Below are 26,045 nucleotides of genomic sequence, written 5' to 3' on the forward strand. Positions count from 1 at the left end.
TATCCTGTGCTGTGAGATCCTGCAGGTTCTCCCAGAAATCGTCATTAGATACAGGGGAGGACATTGTCTCCTGTGCTGTGAGATCCTGCAGGTTCTCCCAGAAATCTTCATTAGACACAGGATTTATTTTTTATTTTTATTTATTTGTGTTTTTCTATACCGGCATTCACGGCAGTTCGTATCATGTCGGTTTACATAAAACAAGGGGTGAGCAATACATTATAACGTACATAGCTAAAACGTAAGAGTATACATTACAAAAGTATAACAAGTGCGTAGAAGAAAAAGTTACAATAAAACAGGGGTTATTCTAACTGGGATTAGAGTTAGAGGAGAGATAAAAAGTTTAACAAGAAGTAAAACATTGTAGTGATTGGTTGGTATTGTCTGTTTCAGTTTAATAGAAGATGCTCAGTGTTGCTGCATTTGATGGAAGTGAATCATTAAGGGTCCGGAAATGCTTTCATGAACAGCCATGTTTTAAGTCTCTTCCTGAAGGTTGGAAGACATGGTTCCTGTCGTAATTCTAAGGGGATTGAGTTCCATAGTGGGGGACCTGCTGTGGAGAAGGCCCGATCTCTCAATGTTATATGTTGGGTGGTATTGTTGTGAGGTACTTGTAGATATTCTCTATATGCTTCTCTGATGGGTCTGTTGGAGGAATGTTTTTTGAGAGCTATTTGTAGATGGAGTGGAGCCAGTCCATGGATATTTTTGTAGATTGTGGTGAGGGACTTATGAATTATTCTGTAGTGGATTGGTAACCAGTGAAGGTCTTTGAGGACTGGTGTAATGTGATCTCTTCTCCTTTTGTTTGTTAGAATTCTTGCTGCCGTGTTCTGTATCATTTGGAGAGGTTTAGTGTGGGATGATGGGAGGCCTAGAAGGATAGAGTTGCAGTAATCAATTTTCGCAAATATTATTGCTTGGAGCACTGTTCTATAATCATGGAAATGAAATAGGGGTTTTATTCTTTTTAATACGTGCAGTTTGTGGAAGCAGTCTTTGGTTGTTTGGTTGATAAACGATTTTAAATTTAGCCGGTTGTCTATAGAAACTCCTAAATCTCTTACTTTTGAGATTTGCAAGTTGGCTGGCGGGTTTGTAGTGATTTTGCAATTATCTGGAGAGATTAGCATGAATTCGCTTTTTGATTGGTTTAGAATAAGATTTAAGCTGGATAAGAGATCGTTAATTTCTTGAAAACAGTTTTCCCAAAGTTCTAGAGCTTTAGTGATGGATTCTTGGAGGGGGATCACAATCTGGACATCGTCGGCGAATATGAAGTGTTTTAGGTTCAATTTGTTTAGCAGTTGGCAAAGCGGGAGAAGGTATAAGTTGAAAAGTGTTGGTGAGAGAGAGGAACCCTGAGGAACTCCTTGTGAAGATGGGTATCTGGGGGATTCTTTGTTGTGGATTTTAACTTTGAAACCTCTGTTTTCTAAGAATGTCTTGAACCATGTTAGTGCTGATCCTGCAATACCGATGTTCGCCAGTTGCTTTAGTAATATGGCGTGGTTAACAGTATCGAAAGCTGCCGATAGATCCAATAAAATCAGTAGGAAGGCCTGTCCTTTGTCGATAGGATAGGACATTGTCTCCTGTGCTGTGAGATCCTGTAGGAGCCCACATAAATCTGCATTAGATATAGGGGAGGACATTGTCTCCTGTGCTGTGAGATCCTGCAGGAACTCTCAGAGACCTGCATTAGATACAGGGGAGGACATTGTCTCCTGTGCTGTGAGATCCTGCAGGAACTCTCAGAGACCTGCATTAGATACAGGGGAGGACATTGTCTCCTACAGTGTGAGATCCTGCAGGAACTCTCAGAGACCTGCATTAGATACAGGGGAGGGCAGTGTCTCCTGTGCTGTGAGACTGCAGGAACTCTCAGAGACCTGCACTGGATACAGGGGAGGACATTGTCTCCTGCATTGTGAGATCCTACAGGAACTCCCAGAAACCTGCATTAGATTCAGTATTGTCTCCTGTGCTGTGAGAGCCTGTAGGAGCCCACATAAACCTACATTAAATACAATGGAGGACATTGTCTCCTGCACTGTGAGATCCTGCAGGAACTCCCAGAGACCTGCATTAGATACAAGGGAGGACATTGTCTCCTGCACTGTGAGATCCTGCAGGAACTCCCAGAGACCTGCATTAGATACAGGGGACGACATTGTCTCCTGTGCTGTGAGATCCTGCAGGAACTCCCAGAGATCTGCATTAGATACAAGGGAGGACATTGTCTCCTGCAGTGTGAGATCCTGCAGGAACTCCCAGAGACCTGCATTAGATACAGGGGAGGACGTTGTCTCCTGCGCTGTGAGATCCTGTAGGAACTCACAGAAATCTGCAATAGATACAATGGAGTACATTCCTGTGCTGTGAAATTCTGGAGGTTTTAATTAAAAAATAAGGTAGGCAGAATATGGTTAGATGCAACCAGGTCTGGTTTTCAAGTTAACCAAAATATGCAAATTAACCTGATTTTTTAGAATGGTTTATCTGAAATGAGCCCACCTGGTGTCTCTCTAAGACTGGAATAAAGTGTCCTCTGGTGTGAACAATCATAGCAGGTGAACAGAAGTTGCCTTTCTCCTGGAGGATGTTCTCAGCTTTCATAGCCTGATAAAGCTGCTTGTCCTCTGGACGTATATGCCTGCGAGCTGGAGAATCAAGTTTGCAAGTCTTGTAAAGCTTTTATTCTCTTTTCACATACATGCATAAAGAAACACGCCTAGAAATACAAAGAAACACAGACAGACAGGAAAAAACTTGTAAGAGCTGGGAGCTGATCCAGATTTGTACCTGTTTTATGTCCTGTTGTTGTATGGATTCTTCTTGTTTTATGTTCTGCTGTATTTCTTGATGATGTGGTGTTACTCACACCGAGGAGCTGTTGGCGTCGTATCCCTACCCCTTCTGTTGCCTCTCTTGGCAAACACTGGTGAAAGTGCTGCTTCCTTATATCTCCACACTTTCATACCTATGAAATAAGGTGATGCATAATGTATTATGCACAAAATTTTACTGTGTACACACTAAAGAATTGCCTGTAGAACATGAACATGGTAGGAGCATATATGTTAATCCAGAAAAGTAGAGTGTGCAACAGGACTGGCACAGGGAAGCTGGTGTCCTGAGTAAGAGTTGCTATCTCTCTGCTTGGCTGGTTATACAGCCTCCCTGCTGACATTGGGCAGGTCAGACCACTATTGACCAGCTTAGCAAGAGCACAGGCAAGGGGCAAGTGGAGAGGGTGTGTCCCATTCGTGGAGGTGCAGTGGAGAGGGTGTGTCCCATTCATGGAGGTGCAGTGGAGAGGGTGTGTCCCATTCGTGGAGGTGCAGTGGAGAGGGTGTGTCCCATTCATGGAGGTGCAGTGGAGAGGGTGTGTCCCATTCGTGGAGGTGCAGTGGAGAGGGTGTGTCCCATTCATGGAGGTGCAGTGGAGAGGGTGTGTCCCATTCGTGGAGGTGCAGTGGAGAGGACGTATCCCATTCGTGCTGGGATTCCAGAAGCAGATTGACACTTTTAGGCCTTAGCATGCACAGTAGAGATTTAATTAAAAAGAATTCAGATCCTGTCCTCATCTCCACCACCTCCACTGGGAGTCTGTTCCATGCATCCACCACCCTCTCTGTAACATAGAAACGTGAGAACAGACAAAGACCGTGCAGCCATCCACACACCCCCTCCCTCAGAGATCCCCTGTGCCTGTCCCAGGCTCTCCTGAATTCAGATCCTGTCCTCATCTCCACCACCTCCACTGGGAGTCTGTTCCATGCATCCACCACCCTCTCTGTAACATAGAAACATGAGAACAGACAAAGACCGTGCAGCCATCCACACACCCCTCCCTCAGAGACCCCCTGTGCCTGTCCCAGGCTCTCCTGAATTCAGATCCTATCCTCATCTCCACCACCTCCACTGGGAGTCTGTTCCATGCATCCACCACCCTCTCTGTAACATAGAAACATGAGAACAGACAAAGACCGTACAGCCATCCACACACCCCCTCCCTCAGAGATCCCCTGTGCCTGTCCCAGGCTCTCCTGAATTCAGATCCTGTCCTCATCTCCACCACCTCCACTGGGAGTCTGTTCCATGCATCCACCACCCTCTCTGTAACATAGAAACATGAGAACAGACAAAGACTGTACAGCCATCCACACACCCCTCCCTCAGAGACCCCCTGTGCCTGTCCCAGGCTCTCCTGAATTCAGATCCTGTCCTCATCTCCTCCACCTCCACTGGGAGTCTGTTCCATGCATCCACCACCCTCTCTGTAAAGAAATATTTCCTAAGATGACTCCCAAGTCTCCCCCTTTTACCCTCATCCCATCAACTTTCTGTAATCCACCCCCTCCCTGCTAACCGACACTCTCTCTCCCCATCACCTCCACCATCCAGACGCGAGCCCAGCTTTCTTCCCCTCCCTCTCTCCCTGACTCCAGCACTTTCCTTGTGCACCCTTACTCTCCCTTCAGGTGAGTCTGGGCTGCAGTTTCTCCTCACATCCTGTGCTCCAGGCGTCTTCCTCCACTACCTGCAAGCTTGATGAAGGGCAATGGCTGGAGCAGCAAACTGATTGGCCCTCAGCTTTTTAGCATTTGCCCTGAGATGGAGCAATTGATGCAAATTTCTAGAGAGTTCCTGGTTTGGCAATGCGGTGCCTGAGTGCCTGCAGGCTTAGCTGTCTCTTACTGCTTTCTCTTCCTCCAGTGCACCAAGGATGGCAGTGAATGCACTTTCCGCAATTTCTCCAGTGCTGTGCAGGCTGTCAGTGAGTGGTATGTGCTGCAGTTTTCCAATATCTTCTCCGAGATCCCAGACTCAGAAAAGATAAAGATGGGCTACACAGCAGAGGATATGATTCTCACCTGCTTGTATGGGGTACAACCCTGCAGTTACAGGTCAGTAAGATGGATGTAAGAAGTGATTATGTCGTCTCTCACAGGTTTCCAGCCTGCCCAGGTACCTGTCCTTACTGCTAAGGATGCATCCCTGCTGCCCGCCATAGAGTGGCACCACCTGCAGGGCCTCTGCATATTCAGTTCCCTCCATTCCTAGCCACAAGACTCTAACACGTTGCCCGGGCATCCAGCCTCCCAAATCCCCCACATAGTTTGCCAGACAGACCCAGGCTAGGTGAGCGCCTGAGTTTCTGTTATCACTGAGCTTGCAGCCTCTCACACAATGCTGGTGTTACCACTAGGACTTCTGGCACTTCATATTAACCACATTGCACATTCTGGCAGTCCTAATAAAGCACAGCAATACGAATGCTTAACGTCATGTCCGTACGTCCAGCTTTCTGTTCTCTCCACTTTCAGCAACTCAGGATCCTCTGTACTTATCGTAGGCCCTCTTAAACTCTGTTAAACTGTTGTAGCTGCCACTACCCATCCTGGAAGATCATGCCACACTTCCACCACCCCTTCTGTGAAAAAGTGTTTCTCCATTATCTTGTATCATGACCTCTTCTTCTATAACTTCCTGTCCCCTGAAACAGGGTCATTATTACTTTCTTTCTTGCCTATCTGCTCTGCTGACCCTTTCACCAGGAGACTGCATCTTCCTCTTAACTGGCCAGCAGGTGTCACTGTAGGAGCAGGCCTGGTGCATCCACAGTACCTCCTGTCACTGATGTCAGCCCTTAGGCTGTGGCATGGCCCACACCGACAGCTGGCCGATACTCCTCTTGTTGGGACTCAGCTGGACATTCACATATACCAGCCCGTTCCCTGCAGGTTGAGCCCTTGGGTTCCAGGGGTCAGCAGGCAAATGTCCCTGGGGGCGGTCAGAGAGAGTGTCCAAACACAGGCTAAGGTCAGGACAGGCAGTGATCAGATGGTTACCAGGTTCAGGCCAAGGATCAGAGCAGGCAGCAAGCAGGAAGTATCCATACCAAAGGTCCATACCAGGCCGCAGGCATGAGAGTGGTCTGAGTCTGTAGCAGAGGATAGTAACAGGCAATCAGACCAAGACGAATATGACTCTAAGGACTGGGTAAGGCAGACCAGGCCAGACAGGGGAGACCAGCAGAGCAGGAACAAGGCAAGGGTATAAACGGGATGAGGACCAGGAACCTGATAAGGCAAAGCAGGACACAACTAGAGCAAGGCAAAGTTAGAGAGTCAGGCAGGGCAAGACACAAAGCAAGGTAATCAGGAGACACAGAGAGCAGCACACCCTGCAGTCTACTGGAAGCACAGCTGAGGTTTAAATCCTCAGCTGGCACTGACATCATCTCCTGGCACCTCAGCTGCTTTCCTGCTGAGGGACCTCACATGCACACCTAAGGGCCCAGTGGGGGAAACAGGATGGCGGCATTCCCAGCACAAAGGAGGACACCTCAGCTTCGGCAGGTCGGAAGCTCACAAGGGTGAGTTCAGCTCATCACAGCCGGCCAAACGTTTCAGTGTCCCCTCCTCTAAGCCCTTTCCTCAAGCCTCTAGGCTCCATCTTTTGGGGAAAGCTTAGGTGGAATTCATTTAGCAGTTGGGGGGCTTGGAGGTTTTGAAACAGGTTCCCATGAGTTCTCTTGTGGGACAAAGCCCTTCCAAGAAATAAGGTATTGTATTTTGTTCTGCACTCTTTTTTGTAGTTTAGGATCTTCTGGACTTCGTACTGAGTATCCCCCTCAGAAATTACCCCCCCCCACCAGGTTTAGGAGGCAGCTGTGAGGGCCATGACAGGATCGTTGGCTTGAGAGAGAGACGAGGAACACATGTGTCTTGAGCATGACAGGATCGTTGGCTTGAGAGAGAGACGAGGAACACATGTGTCTTGAGCATGACAGGACCGTTGGCTTGAGAGAGAGAGAGAGAGAGACGAGGAACACATTTGTCTTGAGCATGACAGGACCATTGGCTTGAGAGAGAGAGAGAGACGAGGAACACATGTGTCTTGAGCATGACAGGACCATTGGCTTGAGAGAGAGAGAGAGAGACGAGGAACACATGTGTCTTGAGCATGACAGGACCGTTGGCTTGAGAGAGAGAGAGAGAGAGAGAAAGAGACGAGGAACACATGTGTCTTGAGCATGACAGGACCGTTGGCTTGAGAGAGAGAGAGAGAGAGAAAGAGACGAGGAACACATTTGTCTTGAGCATGACAGGACCGTTGGCTTGAGAGAGAGAGAGAGACGAGGAACACATGTGTCTTGAGCATGACAGGACCGTTGGCTTGAGAGAGAGAGAGACGAGGAACACATGTGTCTTGAGCATGACAGGACCGTTGGCTTGAGAGAGAGAGAGACGAGGAACACATGTGTCTTGAGCATGACAGGGCCGTTGGCTTGAGAGAGAGAGAGACGAGGAATACATGTGTCTTGAGCATGACAGGACCGTTGGCTTGAGAGAGAGAGAGAAAAGAAACACGTGTCTTGAGCATGACAGGACCATTGGCTTGAGAGAGAGAGACGAGGAACACATGTGTCTTGAGCATGGATGGAAGTTTCAATTGGAAAGCCACTGGTGCCACCTGGGGGATAATGGGACTTGGCACCACATACCTGGGTGCAAATGTAGCTGAAGACATCTTAAGGTGTAGATTCTGGGTACTTAGTCACACAAGTTCCCCAAGCTTGAATTGAGGTGCCAGTCCCTGCTTCTTATCAGCTTGTTTCTTGAATCGACTGGCCGCTGCAGTAAGAAGCTGGTGTGGCTTTTGCCAAAGACCTTTCAGATCTTGGCTCATAGTGTTGGCTGCAGGGCAGAAGACGGACACTGGAACAGGAAGTGGCACCCTAGGATGCTATCCAAAGACTATATGAAAGGGTGAGCAACCAGCTGAACTTCCCACATGGTTGTTGTGCAGAACTCTGCCCAGGGAAGAAGTGAAGCCCACTTCTCTTGACGTTCATTACCATAGGCGCTCAAGAATCTTTTGAGGATCTGGTTGACTCTGTCTATCCATTGCTTTGCAGGTGATATGAGAAGGTGAAATCCAACGTGATAGCACTTTTTTTTTTACAGAGGCTTTTCCAAAAACAGGCAGTAAACTGCATTTCTCGATTTGAGAGAATGTAAGCAGGAAGCCCATGTAAACAGAAGATGTGTTGAACAAAGAGGCAGGCCAGCTCCAGCTCAGAGGGAAGGCTGGGGAGTGGTGTGAAGTGAACCATCTTAGAAAAGCAATCCACCACCACCCAGACAATGATGTAGTAATTAGAGAGAGGAAGGTCAGTGACAGTGGCCAGATGTGTCCAGGGTTCCTCGGGGGCTGGCAATGGCTATAACAGCCCCCCAAGGGTGAACATGAGAGCTGTTTTGCATTGCACAGTGGGGGCAGGATTCCACGTATTGCCACACATCATGCTTCACAGGAAGCCATCAGTAATGGCGAAGAACTAGTGACACTGGTTTTGCCCTGCCTGGCGGGAGTCGTGGGCCCATTTAAGTATCTTAGACATGTGGGAACTACCATCTTTCCAGGTGGAACAGGTACTGTAGCAGTGACCACATTTCTCGCTGGAACTATGATGTGGTGAGGAGGTTCCAGGGAGTCTTCGGTTTTGAACGACCATGAAAGACCGTTGATTTTTTTCCACAGGGGAGTACCAAAGATCAAAGACAAAACAATCAAAAAATAACAACCATCTGACCTGATAAAGGTTCAAACGCTGAGCCTGCAGGAGATATACTACATTTTTGTGGTCCATATAAATTGTAATCCAATAACTAGGACCTTTCAGCAGATGGTGCCATGTTTCCAGTGCCAGATTCACAGCTAGAAGCTCCCAGTCCCTAATCGTGTAATTCCCTTCCACAGGGGTAAACTTCTTAGAAAACAAAAAAGTATGGTAAAAGGGTTCCTTGGACATTGTGGCCCCCTACCCAAACGGCCGCAGCATCCTCCTTCACAATGAAGAATTTTGATAGATCTGGATGATGGAGACAGGGATCCCTTAGGACTTCCTTCTTGAGGCTGTTAAAGACCTGTATGGCTTCTTCCATCCAGTGCCTGATGTCGGTGTCCTTTTTGCTAAGGGCTGTGAGAGGGGCCTCCAAGGAGGAGTACCCATGCATGAACTGCTGATAATAATTGATGAAGCCAAGGAAGCATTGCAGAGGCCTTGAGGCCGATAGGTTGGAGCCAATCTCTGATGCTTTGACCTTCTCTGGGTCAATGCATAACCCGTCCCGGGAAACAATGTAGCCCAAGAATGGCAGCTCCTGCTGTTCAAATGTACATGTTTCAAGCTTAGCACAAGTGATATAGAAGAAGAAAATATAACTTCAAACGGTTTTTAAACTACTTCAACATATGAACACAGCATCAGACCATTGGTGCTAAAAATTCAATAAACTGTCTCTTGCCACGCAACGGCCTGCAAATAGTGTAAAGACAAAGCACCTTAAACTTCATTCATGTGCTGCTTCAATATAGCACCCACACTCCCTTTTGTTTAACCCATCCTCTTAATCATAAATGCACTTAGCTAATGTGATGCTGCTTATAAGCCTAACACAGCCAACTTCATAACAGCTCCAACACTGTGTTGTGTTGTAAGAAGACCACTGATGACACTGAATGGCAATACCAGGAAATCAGGCCAAGATGAATATGACACCAGGGACCAGGCACGGCAGGGCAAACCAGACCAGACAGGGGAGACCAGCGGAGCATGAACAAGGCAAGAGTAGGAACGGGACAAGGTCCATGGCACTAGCAAGGCAAGGCAGGACACAACTAGTCAAAGGCAAGGCTAGCGCAAGACATAAGCAGAGAGACAGGCAGGGCAAGGCACAAAGCAAGGTAATGAGGACACACTGCAGGCTACTCAGAGGACGTGTTGCCGAGGCACCTCAGCTGCTTCCCTGCGGTGGGACCTTTATCTTCTCTTATGCATGCCTAAGGGCCAAGTGGGAGAAACAGGATGGCGGCAAAGGGTGGGTTGGCAGCTCCTGGAGTGAGGGTGGCCAATTACGGGGCCCTTCCATGGCCAGTCAAACACTACACCTCCTAGCCCACCATGCAGGCAGCAGATCAGCCCCGGACACAAAGTGAGGTCTCCTGCATAGCCGCATGCTGCACTGCCCATCTGAACATAAGAACATGCCATACTGGGTCAGACCAAGGGTCCATCAAGCCCAGCATCCTGTTTCCAACAGTGGCCAATCCAGGCCATAAGAACCTGGCAAGTACCCAAAAACTAAGTCTATTCCATGTAACCATTGCTAATGGCAGTGGCTATTCTCTAAGTCAACTTAATAGCAGGTAATGGACTTCTCCTCCAAGAACTTATCCAATCCTTTTAAACCCAGCTACACCAACTGCACTAACCACATCCTCTGGCAACACGTTCTGCACTGTCTGCAGGGCCCTGAGGTTAGTTCGCCAGCACATCTTATGTTCTTAAGTTCATCCAAAGCATTATTTCATTTATAGATTGAATGTGGGGCTATAATTCCATGAATACGTTTGAATTGAAATTTGTGGTTCCTAAAGTTGCTCACAGTGAACCACCAATGCTTTTTCCATCCCATGGGAGCTGCAGCCCTCCCCCAGCCTCCCATTAAGAGCCTGAGAGCTGCTGCATTCTGCCCCCATCCCGTCCCCCTCCCCAGTGTGGGACCCTTTCCCTCCAGGCCTCACCAACGATCAGGAGCTGATGAGAGACGCACCCTTTTCCCCTTCAGGATTTTCATTCTCTCTCACTTTGTGCTTATCTTTCAGAAACTTCACCCACCTGTTTCACCCCAACTATGGAAACTGCTACATCTTCAACTGGGGACAGGATGAGGATGTGCTGTTTTCTACCAATCCTGGAGTGGAATTTGGTGAGAACCTTGTAAAGGGCAATGGAGGAGCTCTAGCCCGGCCGTGCTATCACAGCACTTCCAGTATTTTTTTTATTTTAGATTCAGCTCGTGCCTTTTCAGTGCTACCTCAAGGCAACGTATATTCAGGTACTGTAGGTATTTCCCTGTCCCCAGAGGTGCATGATGGCAGAAAAAGACCACATGGGCCTATCTAGTCTGCCCATCCATCCAACTAATTCCCCAGATAGCCCTTGTAATTATCCCAGACGTTCCTGAATTCTGATACCCTCACCCTCCACAGGGAGGCTTCTCCATGCATCCACCTCCCTCTCTGTAAAGAAAGGTTTCCTAAGATTACTCCTGAGTCCTCCCCCTTTCAATCTCATCTCACAACCCCTCGTTCTGCAGCCTCCTTTCCATTGATAAAGGTTCCCCTCCTGTGCATGCACACCTTTCAGATATTTGAAGGTCTCTCATATCTTCCTTTTCCTCTCTTGTGTACAAGTTCAGATCTTTAAGTCTGTCCCTATATCCTTTATGATGAAGACCACAGACCATGTTAGTAGCCTCCCTCTGCAGCGACTCCATCCTGTTTATATCCTTTATAGGGTGCGATCTCCAGAATTGTACACAGGATTCTAAGTGAGTGGTGACGCGTAATATGGACCCCAGCATCACGCGCCTATAGTTGGGATTATTTTTCTCTAGCTGCATTACTTTGTACTTGTAGCGAAGCTCAAGGAATGGTCTAAGGTCTGGCACCTGAGATTTAATGCTAAAAATGGAGAGTATTGTATTTAGGATGCAAAAACCCAAGGGAAAGGCACAGTATTGGAGGTGAAATTCTTCTAAGCACAAATGAGGGGCAGGATCTGGGGTGATTGTATTTGATGATCTTAAGGAGGCCAAGCAGAACGATAAAGCAATGATAAAAGCTAGAAAGATGCTTGGCTGCATAGGGAGAGGAATGGTCAGCAGAAAAAGGGAGGTGATATTGCTAAGACCTCACTTCAACAGGATATAAACAGGATGGAGTCACTGCAGAGGGAGGCTGCTAACATGGTCTGTGGTCTTCCTTCTAAATCACATGGGGATAAACTTAAAGATCTGAACATGTACACCCCTAGAGGAAAGAGAGATATGATAGAGACAGTCAAATACCATAAAGGTTTCCATGCACAGGGGGTGGAAAAGAGGCTCTAGAATGAGGGGTCATGAGATGAGGGTGAAAGGGGGTAGACTCAGGAGTAATCTCAGGAAATATTTCTTTACAGAGAGGGTGGTGGATGCATGGGACGGCCTCCCAGTGGTGGTGGTGGTGGAGATGAGGATAGGACCTGAATTCAGGAGAGCTTGGGATAAATACAGGGGATCTCTAAGGAGGTGATGAGAATTGTAATCCTTCACAGACCTGTTATTGTACCTTTATTTACTTTATTTTTACTTATATTTATTTTAAACTTCTCCGGTGTGGACTTACAGTTTCTTGCCTAATAGACTCTTCGTTCTCTAAGTGTCTCTCTGGTTAACAGCTGCTTATTCTACCCCCAGTTTTATCCACTGTTTTCCCAGTTCTCTGTAATGCTTGTTGCAATATTGTGTTACACTGCTAACCGATATGATATGTATCTTGCCACATGAATGTCGGTATAGAAAAGTTCAAAATAAATAAAATAATAAATAAATAATGTTAAATTAATTGGATGGATGAGCAGACTGGATGGACCATATGGTCTTTATCTATTGTCATGTTTCTATGCATCTGTCATTTAATGCCAGTCTTATAGTAACATAGTAAATGACAGCAAATAAACACTGAGATGGTCCATCCAGTCTGCCCAGCAGGTTGCTTAGGCTAGTAACTGCCGCTCAGTGCACATTTATTTTATTTATTTATTTAAAGATGTTTTATATACCGCAGCACGTGTGGCACATCACCTCGGTTTACAGAAAACATTAATTCAGCAAAGCACTTTACAATAAAAAACACATTAACTGGTAAAAAAACAAGTAGTATGTTTAACCAATAACTAGGAGAATAAACATGCAGAAATGTTACACCTAAAGTTAATAGAAATGATCGCATTTCTTCATTTCCATTCTCTAGCATCTAGGGATCCTCAGTATTTATCCCAAGCCCTTTTGAATTCCATTACTGTTCTTGTCTTCACCATCTCTTAGGGAGGATATTCCAGGCATCCACCACCCTCTCTGTGAAGAAATATTTCCTGATGTTGGTCCTTTCAGATATTTAGAAGTCTGTATCCTATCTCCCCTGTTCCTTCTCTCCTCCAGGATATTCATATTTAGGTCCTTCAGTCTTATCTCATAAATCTTCCAGTGCAGACCCCACACCATTTTGGTCGCCCTTCTCTGGACCGCCTCATCCTGTCTCAGTCCCTTCGGGGATACGGACTCCAGAACTGAACACAGTACTCCCGGTGAGGCTTCACCAAGGACCTGTACAAGGGGATTATCTCCTCCTTTTTCTTCCTGGTTATTCCTCTCTCTATGCAGCCCAGCCTTCTTCTGGCTTTAGCTATCGCCCTGTCACATTGCTTCACCATCTTCAGATCATCAGAATTATCACCCCAAGGTTTCTCTCTCGATTTGTGCACATCAGACCTTTGCCCCCATCGTGTGCAGCTCCTTTGCATTACTGCACTCCACCTGCATGACTCATAGTGCCTTGCAGCTCTTTACAATCTGCTGCAGTTTTAATGACTCAAAACAATTTTGTGTCACTGTTCCCTTTTCCAGATCATTTATGAATATACTAAATAGCTCCTCTGGGGCACTCCACTATTGACCTTTCTCCGTTTGGAAAACTGCCCATTTAGTCCTCCTTCTGTTGCCTGCCTTTTATCCAGTCACCAATCCACAATAGGACACTGACTCCTAACCCATGACCTCCCAATTTTGCGAGGAGTCTCATGAGGGACTTTATCAAATGCTCTCTGAAAATCCAAATACACTACATCAGCTGGCTCATCTTTATCTGCTCAAAAACATCTAATAAATTGATAAGGCAAGACGTCCCTTTGCAAAACTCATATTGACTCTCCCCCATTAAACCATGTCTATGTGCTCAGTATTTTGTTTTTAAGGATAGCTTCTATCATTTTCCCTGGCACAGAAATCAGGCTTTTTGGTCTGTATATTCCTGATCACCCCCGGAACCCTTTTTAAAAATTGACATTGTATTGGCCATCCTCCAGTCTTCAGGTATTGTGGCTGTTTTAAATGAGAGATTGCAGATCATCAGAAACAAGTCTGCAATTTCATGTTTGAGTTCCTTCAGAACTCTGGGGAGAATACCATCTGGTCCCTGTGATTTGTTTTTCTTTAGTCTGTCAATCTGATTTATTACATCCTCCAGTTTTGCAGCAATTTTGTTTATTCACTTAGAATCAGCACCATCGAAAAATGTTTCTAGAGTAGGAATAACCTTCCTAAAGAGCAAGGTAAAGAATTAATTTAGTTTACTGCAATTTCCTTGTACTCCCTGAGTACCACTTTTTCCCCTGGGTCATCTAGCAGCCCAAAAGACTCCATCACAGGCTTTTTGCTTCAGATGTTTTTGAAAACGGTTTTATTACCTGTTTTTTTACTACTAGGGAAAGTTTCTTTTCAAATTCTCTGTGAGCCTGCTGAATTACTTTTTTACATCTAACTTTTCCAATTTTCCTCATTTGGGTCTGCTTTCTATTGTTTGAAAGATGCTTTTTTGGCTTTAACTGTCTCTTTCACCTCACTATTAAACAATGTGGGCAGTTGTTTGGTTTTCCTTCCTTTTTTAATGTATGGAATACATTCTGTCTGGGCCTCAAGGATGGTACTTTTAGAAAATAACCATGCCCCCTGCAAGTTTTTAATCTTATGAATTACTCCTTTTAGTATTGTTCTAACAAAATGTTCTTTGTCCATTAGAATTACTATTTAAACAGCAGTGGCTTCTCTTACCTCAAACTTTCATCTTTATAAAACAATTTACTGGTGACAGGGAGTCACTTTGCCTTTGTGAAGGTAAAATATGAGCGTAAGAAATAGTAGAACTTGACCCTGGACACATCCACAGCTTCAGGAATCGCATGGCCACCTAACACAGGACTGACACCAAGGCTCTATTAAAGCCCTGGCAGAAGTGAGGTGTGCACGTTAAGCATTTTGCATATAAATCAAACTAAATAATCTAAGAAATAAAATGTCTATGCTGTGCTAAGTGGATCTTGCATTTCCATACTGTTACTTGCACAGGCCTGAAATTAATATTGGATATCAACCAGGAAGAATATATCCCGTACCTTCAGTCTACTGCTGCATCAGTAATTATGATCCATGAGCAAAGAAGCTACCCTTACCTGAAAGATCTGGGCATCTATGCACTGACCGGAGCAGAAACATCTATTGGGGTCATGTTGGTGAGTCTGACAAAGAATGTGATCTGATGGGCGTGCAGCCAGCCAGCTAGCAAGATTGGTTGGAACTGGTTAATCCAAAGCAGAACAAGTTTTACAGTAGCGCTGGCATTAAAAGAATTTGATAAAGAATATTTTTGCTCTGTAGTTTGTTAAAACTGTTTCTTAACAAAGCAAAAACACATTAGCAGAAGCTGAAGGACTTGTGACCTTTTCCTACTCTAGAGGCAGCCATAGGTATCCTAGAATATCAAAGCCAAGACGTTAGAGAGACAAAAATATTCTGCAAAATTCCACATCCTTGAGAGTTGCTTTGATTCTCTCTCCACTGTATACAAATATCTGTCATGCAAATTGATCGTGGATATCCTGGATACCTCACTGACTGGGAGACCTTGAGGACAGGTTTGGGAATCACTGCTCACACAGCACCATGGAGTCCCACTCTCATCCATCACACAGCGCTGTTTCCCACTCTCTTAATCTGCATGTTCACCCATCATACAATTCTGCAGTGTCCCACTCATGTTTTAAATGATCACCCATCACACAGCGCAGTGTAATACTCTCATGACCTGCATATTCACCCATCACACAGCACAGTGCAATACTCTCATGACCTGCATATTCACCCACCACACAGCACAGTGTAATACTCTCATGACCTGCATATTCACCCATCACACAGCACAGTGCAATACTCTCATGACCTGCATATTCACCCATCACACAGCACAGTGCAATACTCTCATGACCTGCATATTCACCCATCACACAGCACAGTGACCCACTCATGATCTGCATGCTCACCCATCATACAATACTGCAGTGTCCCACTCATGTTTTAAATGATCACCCATCACACAGCACAGTGTAATACTCTGACCTGCATATTCACCCATCACATAATGCAGTGTCCCACACTCATGACCTGCATGTTAACCCATCAAACAGTACTGCAGGTTATCCCACTTTCATGTAGTGCACATACACCCACTACATAGCACAGTGACCTATTATTATGACCTGTATGTTCACTCATCACATAGCGCAGTGTCCTGCTTCCACGTTTTACATGTATACCCAGCACCACACTAACTCACTCTTGATCTGCACGTACAACCAGTACACAGCGCAGTGTCCCACTTTTACATTCTGCACATGCATCCAGCACACAGCACAGTGTCCCACTCTCTCACTCTGCACGTGTATCCAGCACACAGCACAGTGTCCCACTTTCTCACTCTGCACGTGCATCCAGCACATGGCGCACTGTCCAACTCTCACGCTCTGCATGTACATACAGCACACAGTGCAGTGTCTTACTCTCACACTCTGCATGTACATCCAGCACACAGTGCAGTGTCCCTCTCTCACGCTCTGCATGTACATCCAGCACACAGTGCAGTGTCTCACTCTCACGCTCTGCATGTACATCCAGCACACAGTGCAGTGTCCCTCTCTCACGCTCTGCATGTACATCCAGCACACAGTGCAGTGTCCCTCTCTCACGCTCTGCATGTACATCCAGCACACAGTGCAGTGTCCCTCTCTCACGCTCTGCACATATATCCAACAGAGTATCCAACTTTTATTCCTTAAGCACACATCTTACATATGGCAGAATATTGTCTTGTTCTTACACATATCACACAGCAGCATAGTGTCCTGCCCTTTGACCCAATGGCAAAGCAGTGCAGACTCTTCCTCTTTATTCTCCTGTTGAAGTGAATTCTACTATGAAATTCTGAATAATGCAACTTTCTTATTTTAGGATGAAATTCAGCATTTGGGTGCACCGTACAGCTCATGCACAGTTGATGGGTCCGATAGTCCTTGGCTGAATCTGTACAGAGCATATAATGGCTCATACTCAATCCAGGTACTGGAGTTGTAATAACACCACAATAGGAAAAGGTTATTATGCACTAAAACTACTTCTAGTGGACTGTCAGTCCTGCTAGAAATGGATTTAACTTGACCCCTGAAGACACAGAACAATCTTCTGGTGCCTTGCACACATTGTACTGTGCTGTAGTACATAACACCTGCAGAAAGCTGCCCTGAGAGAATAACAGAAAGGGAACCAGGAGACCCAGGTTCAAATGCTTCTGCCACTCTCATGCCCTGCACGTACACCCAGCGCACACGATGGGTTCAAAGGCTGCTTCTGCCACTCTCAACCACTCTCATGCCCTGCACGTACACCCAGCGCACACGATGGGTTCAAAGGCTGCTTCTGCCGCTCTCACCCACTCTCATGCCCTGCACGTACACCCAGCGCACACGATGGGTTCAAAGGCTGCTCCTGCCACTCTCAACCACTCTCATGCCCTGCACGTACACCCAGCACACACGATGGGTTCAAAGGCTGCTTCTGCCGCTCTCATCCACTCTCATGCTCTGCACGTACACTCAGCGCACACGATGGGTTCAAAGGCTGCTTCTGCCAAGCTCACCCCCTCTCATGCCCTGCACGTACACCCAGCGCACACGATGGGTTCAAAGGCTGCTTCTGCCACTCTCACCCACTCTCATGCCCTGCACGTACACCCAGCGCACACGATGGGTTCAAAGGCTGCTTCTGCCACTCTCACCCACTCTCATGCCCTGCACGTACACCCAGCGCACACGATGGGTTCAAAGGCTGCTTCTGCCACTCTCAACCACTCTCATGCCCTGCACGTACACCCAGCACACACGATGGGTTCAAAGGCTGCTTCTGCCAAGCTCACCCCCTCTCATGCCCTGCACGTACACCCAGCGCACACGATGGGTTCAAAGGCTGCTTCTGCCGCTCTCACCCACTCTCATGCCCTGCACGTACACCCAGCGCACACGATGGGTTCAAAGGCTGCTTCTGCCGCTCTCACCCACTCTCATGCCCTGCACGTACACCCAGCGCACACGATGGGTTCAAAGGCTGCTTCTGCCGCTCTCACCCACTCTCATGCCCTGCACGTACACCCAGCGCACACGATGGGTTCAAAGGCTGCTTCTGCCGCGCTCACCCACTCTCATGCCCTGCACGTACACCCAGCGCACACGATGGGTTCAAAGGCTGCTTCTGCCGCTCTCACCCACTCTCATGCCCTGCACGTACACCCAGCACACACGATGGGTTCAAAGGCTGCTTCTGCCAAGCTCACCCCCTCTCATGCCCTGCACGTACACCCAGCGCACACGATGGGTTCAAAGGCTGCTTCTGCCACTCTCATGCCCTGCATGTACACCCAGCGCACACGATGGGTTCAAAGGCTGCTTCTGCCACTCTCACCCACTCTCATGCCCTGCACGTACACCCAACGCACACAATGGGTTCAAAGGCTGCTTCTGCCGCTCTCACCCACTCTCATGCCCTGCACGTACACCCAGCGCACACGATGGGTTCAAAGGCTGCTTCTGCCGCTCTCACCCCCTCTCATGCCCTGCACGTACACTCAGCGCACACGATGGGTTCAAAGGCTGCTTCTGCCGCGCTCACCCACTCTCATGCCCTGCACGTACACCCAGCGCACACGATGGGTTCAAAGGCTGCTTCTGCCGCTCTCACCCACTCTCATGCACTGCACGTACACCCAGCGCACACGATGGGTTCAAAGGCTGCTTCTGCCGCTCTCACCCACTCTCATGCCCTGCACGTACACCCAGCGCACACGATGGGTTCAAAGGCTGCTTCTGCCACTCTCATGCCCTGCATGTACACCCAGCGCACACGATGGGTTCAAAGGCTGCTTCTGCCACTCTCACCCACTCTCATGCCCTGCACGTACACCCAACGCACACAATGGGTTCAAAGGCTGCTTCTGCCGCTCTCACCCACTCTCATGCCCTGCACGTACACCCAGCGCACACGATGGGTTCAAAGGCTGCTTCTGCCGCTCTCACCCCCTCTCATGCCCTGCACGTACACTCAGCGCACACGATGGGTTCAAAGGCTGCTTCTGCCGCGCTCACCCACTCTCATGCCCTGCACGTACACCCAGCGCACACGATGGGTTCAAAGGCTGCTTCTGCCGCTCTCACCCCCTCTCATGCCCTGCACGTACACTCAGCGCACACGATGGGTTCAAAGGCTGCTTCTGCCGCGCTCACCCACTCTCATGCCCTGCACGTACACCCAGCGCACACGATGGGTTCAAAGGCTGCTTCTGCCGCTCTCACCCACTCTCATGCACTGCACGTACACCCAGCGCACACGATGGGTTCAAAGGCTGCTTCTGCCGCTCTCATCCACTCTCATGCCCTGCACGTACACCCAGCGCACACGATGGGTGCAAAGGCTGCTTCTGCCGCTCTCACCCACTCTCATGCACTGCACGTACACCCAGCGCACACGATGGGTTCAAAGGCTGCTTCTGCCGCTCTCATCCACTCTCATGCCCTGCACGTACACCCAGCGCACACGATGGGTTCAAAGGCTGCTTCTGCCGCTCTCACCCACTCTCATGCCCTGCACGTACACCCAGCGCACACGATGGGTTCAAAGGCTGCTTCTGCCGCTCTCACCCACACTCATGCCCTGCACGTACACACAGCGCACACGATGGGTGCAAAGGCTGCTTCTGCCACTCTCATCCACTCTCATGCCCTGCACGTACACCCAGCGCACACGATGGGTTCAAAGGCTGCTTCTGCCGCGCTCACCCACTCTCATGCCCTGCACGTACACCCAGCGCACACGATGGGTGCAAAGGCTGCTTCTGCCGCTCTCATCCACTCTCATGCTCTGCACGTACACCCAGTGCACACGATGGGTTCAAAGGCTGCTTCTGCCGCGCTCACCCACTCTCATGCCCTGCACGTACACCCAGCGCACACGATGGGTTCAAAGGCTGCTTCTGTCACTGATGCTTACTGTTAGTATAGACTGGAATTTCAAAAAGGTTTAACCAGCTAACTTTGGAACTTAGTAGGCTAAACGTTTGCTTTAAAATTTGTACCACTGATCAACCAAAGACAATTATGTTCCTATATTCTAAATGTGACCACCTATATTCACAAATCAGCAGAAACGGGGGCAGCTTCAGAGCAATTGCTTGGGTGGGCTTCTGATTTAGCTTCTGGTTTTCAGTGTTATGCTCAGGTTGTGAACCCTTGGACCGACGGGAGGATGGTATACCTGAGGAAGTGGATCCTTAGGTTCTCCCATCGGATGGCGAGGCAGAGCAGAAGATGTGACCAGCTGACCCTCGGCACTGGAGACTGAGGCAACTTGTGGAAGCAGACGAAGAGTCGTGACGTCAAGGAGAGGAACGGAGTCTTCGCCACTGGAAGTCCGCGGTCCCCCCAGGAGGATCCCGTAGGGACCCGGGCTGCTGGGACTTAGGTGGACCTTTGAGAGGTCAAGGAGCCGAGAGTTCGGTGCAAGGGCTAACTGGAGCTTCACCCCTGGAAGCCCGTGGTCCCCCCGGGAGGAGTCCGTAGGGACCCGGGCTGCTGGGACTTAGGTGGGCCCTTGGAGACGATGGTCCAGAAGAAGTCCGAGGTCAAGTGCCAAAGGGTCGTCGCTTACCAGTCCGAGGTCTATACCAAGGGATCGCCGCTTGCCAGTTTGAAGTCAGGAGCCAGGAACACCAAGACGAGACAGGAACAAAGATCCAAAGAACAAGAACTCACCGAAGCAAGCAGACCTGACTACGTGGGACGTTGCCAATTCAAGGAATGAGCAGAGGAAGCCTCCTTTTATATTTCCTCAAATCTGGCTCATAGGGAACAGCTGTGGATAGTTAAAGGGATCAGGTCCCTTTAAATCTGATGAGGGGGGGCGGCCTTGCGCCTAAAGATGGCGGCGGCCATCTTGGATTTCCTCCGCGGAGGAAACACTGCTGGATGCCGCGAGGGAGGAGCAGGGACGGCTCCTCACCCGGCGACCATCACTGGGGCCTGTGCCAGAGCGATGGGCACAGGATCAGAGACTTCTCCTGGGGCTCCCGCTGTGGGTCGCCGTCTCGGGCAAGGTAGGGAGCCGCAGTTGTGGCCTTGCAAGACCGCGGAACACAACATTCAGCACAACTTGCTATGTTTAGGCAGGAAAAGTTAGCCACACAAATTACAGACCTAAATCTAGCCAGTCATACTTTAACCAGCTAGATTTTAGAAATTTTCCACTAAAACCCTAGCCAGGTAGGTTCAGTTGAAAACATTCCTAAGCTATATTTCTTAGCGTTTAAAGAGGTGGATCCAGAACAAGTGGGTTATGCACCTCTACCAGCAGATGGAGACAGAGCAAAGCTGACATCACACCCCTGCAGTAACATCAGCCCGCCAGTATTCTCCATCTCCAGCAGATGGTAGACGTGCATCTCCCTACTGAGGATTGCTTAACGTTTTTAGAAGGAGAAAAGAAGAAGGAAAATTAATTTGGCCCGTTCTCCTGTGATGATACCGTATGGACCCTCCCTCAATTGAAAATTCCTGAGGTGAAATATATTGGATCCTTCCCTCAGATGAGGACCTCAGGATGGTAGCTGGTTTACAGATGGCAAGGACTTAACTGTTAAAAAAACAGCTGAAAGGCAAGCAGGTGCAGGAAGCCAGTGTGGGGGTGAAGATATTTGCCCTCTCCCCCAGAGCTGGACACAGACTCTGTACTCAGCCAGAATGGGCTGAGCTCAGGTAAAGAAGAAAATATAAAAAAGCTTGGGGACTGTGGGCAGTCCAGGCCCCACTGTCAGGTTTTACTTGTTTGCCGCATGGTAGGGCTGCTGCGGCGTTTCACGCACTTTTCCTGTGCATTAGGCTGCCCTCTGAGGTTCCGTCAGCTCGTGCGAGGGCTTCTGGCTGTGCATCCAGTTGTGTGCCTAGTTGGACGCTTAGTTGGGCACCTGGTTGGGCATCTAGCTGAGCATTTATATGCCTGCGCTTACCTACGTGCACAGTCTGAGCATTTATATGCCTGCGCTTACCTACGTGCACAGTCTGAGCATTTATATGCCTGCCCTTACCTACGTGCACAGTCTGAGCATTTATATGCCTGCGCTTACCTATGTGCACATCTAGCTGAGCATTTATATGCCTGCACTTACCTATGTGCACATCTAGCTGAGCATTTATATGCCTGCGCTTACCTACGTGCACAGTCTGAGCATTTATATGCCTGCGCTTACTTATGTGCACATCTGAGCATTTATATGCCTGCGCTTACCTATGTGCACAGTCTGAGCATTTATATGCCTGCGCTTACCTACGTGCACAGTCTGAGCATTTATATGCCTGCGCTTACCTACCTGCACAGTCTGAGCATTTATATGCCTGCGCTTACCTACGTGCACAGTCTGAGCATTTATATGCCTGCGCTTACCTACGTGCACATCTAGCTGAGCATTTATATGCCTGCGCTTACCTACGTGCACATCTAGCTGAGCATTTATATGCCTGCGCTTACCTATGTGCACAGTCTGAGCATTTATATGCCTGCGCTTACCTACGTGCACATCTAGCTGAGCATTTATATGCCTGCACTTACCTACGTGCACACTCAGGTAAGGGAGAGAGCACTGCGCGTACATGTACCACACAGAAACCTGAGATCTGCTAATAAAGCTCTACTAACTGTTCCTTCTGTTACATCAGCACATCTCACTCAGGTAAGGGAGAGAGCACTGCGCGTACATGTACCACACAGAAACCTGAGATCTGCTAATAAAGCTCTACTAACTGTTCCTTCTGTTACATCAGCACATCTCACTCAGGTAAGGGAGAGAGCACTGCGCGTACATGTACCACTCAGAAACCTGAGGTCTGCTAATAAAGCTCTACTAACTGTTCCTTCTGTTACATCAGCACATCTCACTCAGGTAAGGGAGAGAGCACTGCGCGTACACGTACCACACAGAAACCTGAGATCTGCTAATAAAGCTCTACTAACTGTTCCTTCTGTTACATCAGCACATCTCACTCAGGTAAGGGAGAGAGCACTGCGCGTACATGTACCACACAGAAACCTGAGATCTGCTAATAAAGCTCTACTAACTGTTCCTTCTGTTACATCAGCACATCTCACTCAGGTAAGGGAGAGAGCACTGCGCGTACATGTACCACTCAGAAACCTGAGATCTGCTAATAAAGCTCTACTAACTGTTCCTTCTGTTACATCAGCACATCTCACTCAGGTAAGGGAGAGAGCACTGCGCGTACATGTACCACACAGAAACCTGAGATCTGCTAATAAAGCTCTACTAACTGTTCCTTCTGTTACATCAGCACATCTCACTCAGGTAAGGGAGAGAGCACTGCGTGTACACGTACCACACAGAAACCTGAGATCTGCTAATAAAGCTCTACTAACTGTTCCTTCTGTTACATCAGCACATCTCACTCAGGTAAGGGAGAGAGCACTGCGTGTACATGTACCACACAGAAACCTGAGATCTGCTAATAAAGCTCTACTAACTGTTCCTTCTGTTACATCAGCACATCTCACTCAGGTAAGGGAGAGAGCACTGCGTGTACACGTACCACACAGAAACCTGAGATCTGCTAATAAAGCTCTACTAACTGTTCCTTCTGTTACATCAGCACATCTCACTCAGGTAAGGGAGAGAGCACTGCGTGTACATGTACCACACAGAAACCTGAGATCTGCTAATAAAGCACTACTAACTGTTCCTTCTGTTACATCAGCACATCTCACTCAGGTAAGGGAGAGAGCACTGCGCGTACATGTACCACACAGAAACCTGAGATCTGCTAATAAAGCTCTACTAACTGTTCCTTCTGTTACATCAGCACATCTCACTCAGGTAAGGGAGAGAGCACTGCGCGTACACGTACCACACAGAAACCTGAGATCTGCTAATAAAGCTCTACTAACTGTTCCCTTCTGTTACATCAGCACATCTCACTCAGGTAAGGGAGAGAGCACTGCGCGTACATGTACCACACAGAAACCTGAGATCTGCTAATAAAGCTCTACTAACTGTTCCCTCTGTTACATCAGCACATCTCACTCAGGTAAGGGAGAGAGCACTGCGCGTACACGTACCACACAGAAACCTGAGATCTGCTAATAAAGCTCTACTAACTGTTCCTTCTGTTACATCAGCACATCTCACTCAGGTAAGGGAGAGAGCACTGCGCGTACACGTACCACACAGAAACCTGAGATCTGCTAATAAAGCTCTACTAACTGTTCCCTTCTGTTACATCAGCACATCTCACTCAGGTAAGGGAGAGAGCACTGCGCGTACATGTACCACACAGAAACCTGAGATCTGCTAATAAAGCTCTACTAACTGTTCCTTCTGTTACATCAGCACATCTCACTCAGGTAAGGGAGAGAGCACTGCGCGTACACGTACCACACAGAAACCTGAGATCTGCTAATAAAGCTCTACTAACTGTTCCCTTCTGTTACATCAGCACATCTCACTCAGGTAAGGGAGAGAGCACTGCGCGTACATGTACCACACAGAAACCTGAGATCTGCTAATAAAGCTCTACTAACTGTTCCCTTCTGTTACATCAGCACATCTCACTCAGGTAAGGGAGAGAGCACTGCGCGTACACGTACCACACAGAAACCTGAGGATCTGCTAATAAAGCTCTACTAACTGTTCCTTCTGTTACATCAGCACATCTCACTCAGGTAAGGGAGAGAGCACTGCGCGTACATGTACCACACAGAAACCTGAGATCTGCTAATAAAGCTCTACTAACTGTTCCTTCTGTTACATCAGCACATCTCACTCAGGTAAGGGAGAGAGCACTGCGCGTACACGTACCACACAGAAACCTGAGATCTGCTAATAAAGCTCTACTAACTGTTCCTTCTGTTACATCAGCACATCTCACTCAGGTAAGGGAGAGAGCACTGCGCGTACATGTACCACACAGAAACCTGAGATCTGCTAATAAAGCTCTACTAACTGTTCCTTCTGTTACATCAGCACATCTCACTCAGGTAAGGGAGAGAGCACTGCGCGTACATGTACCACATCAGAAACCTGAGATCTGCTAATAAAGCTCTACTAACTGTTCCTTCTGTTACATCAGCACACCTCACTCAGGTAAGGGAGAGAGCACTGCGCGTACATGTACCACTCAGAAACCTGAGATCTGCTAATAAAGCTCTACTAACTGTTCCTTCTGTTACATCAGCACATCTCACTCAGGTAAGGGAGAGAGCACTGCGCGTACATGTACCACACAGAAACCTGAGATCTGCTAATAAAGCTCTACTAACTGTTCCTTCTGTTACATCAGCACATCTCACTCAGGTAAGGGAGAGAGCACTGCGCGTACATGTACCACTCAGAAACCTGAGATCTGCTAATAAAGCTCTACTAACTGTTCCTTCTGTTACATCAGCACACCTCACTCAGGTAAGGGAGAGAGCACTGCGCGTACACGTACCACTCAGAAACCTGAGATCTGCTAATAAAGCTCTACTAACTGTTCCTTCTGTTACATCAGCACATCTCACTCAGGTAAGGGAGAGAGCACTGCGCGTACATGTACCACACAGAAACCTGAGATCTGCTAATAAAGCTCTACTAACTGTTCCTTCTGTTACATCAGCACATCTCACTCAGGTAAGGGAGAGAGCACTGCGCGTACATGTACCACCCTGGATGATCTTAAGAAATTTAAAACATCTTACAAAGATTTTCTTCTTACCCGTGTTTTTGACACGTAATGTAACGAAGTTAATGTGATCTAACTGATTAAGATTTTTTTCTTAATAGTATACTTGAGATGTACTGTAATGAAGCTAATGCCATCTGACTTCATATACAAATGTGACAATGGTTTGTTTGTTGACCTTATTTTTGATGATTTAATTGTTTATAACATTTGTTGGTTTAAATTTTTGTTGAGTTCAGTTTCTGTGAAACTTTTAATTTAATTT

General features: G+C 47.7%; 1 protein-coding gene across 2 annotated transcripts in view; it reads left to right on the top strand.

Moving 5' to 3' along the window:
- Nucleotides 1–26,045, top strand: part of SCNN1B (sodium channel epithelial 1 beta subunit) — a 61,389-nt gene that overhangs the window by 13,912 nt on the left and 21,432 nt on the right. For both annotated transcript variants that reach the window (XM_029576549.1, XM_029576550.1), the window contains exons 4-7: nucleotides 4,729–4,919; nucleotides 10,690–10,793; nucleotides 15,033–15,196; nucleotides 16,968–17,075. In XM_029576549.1, coding sequence (XP_029432409.1) covers nucleotides 4,729–4,919; nucleotides 10,690–10,793; nucleotides 15,033–15,196; nucleotides 16,968–17,075 — 567 coding nt within the window. The remainder of the gene's footprint in view (nucleotides 1–4,728; nucleotides 4,920–10,689; nucleotides 10,794–15,032; nucleotides 15,197–16,967; nucleotides 17,076–26,045) is intronic.

Source organism: Rhinatrema bivittatum, chromosome 14 (assembly GCF_901001135.1).
Source record: "Rhinatrema bivittatum chromosome 14, aRhiBiv1.1, whole genome shotgun sequence".
NCBI classification, from domain to species: domain Eukaryota; kingdom Metazoa; phylum Chordata; class Amphibia; order Gymnophiona; family Rhinatrematidae; genus Rhinatrema; species Rhinatrema bivittatum.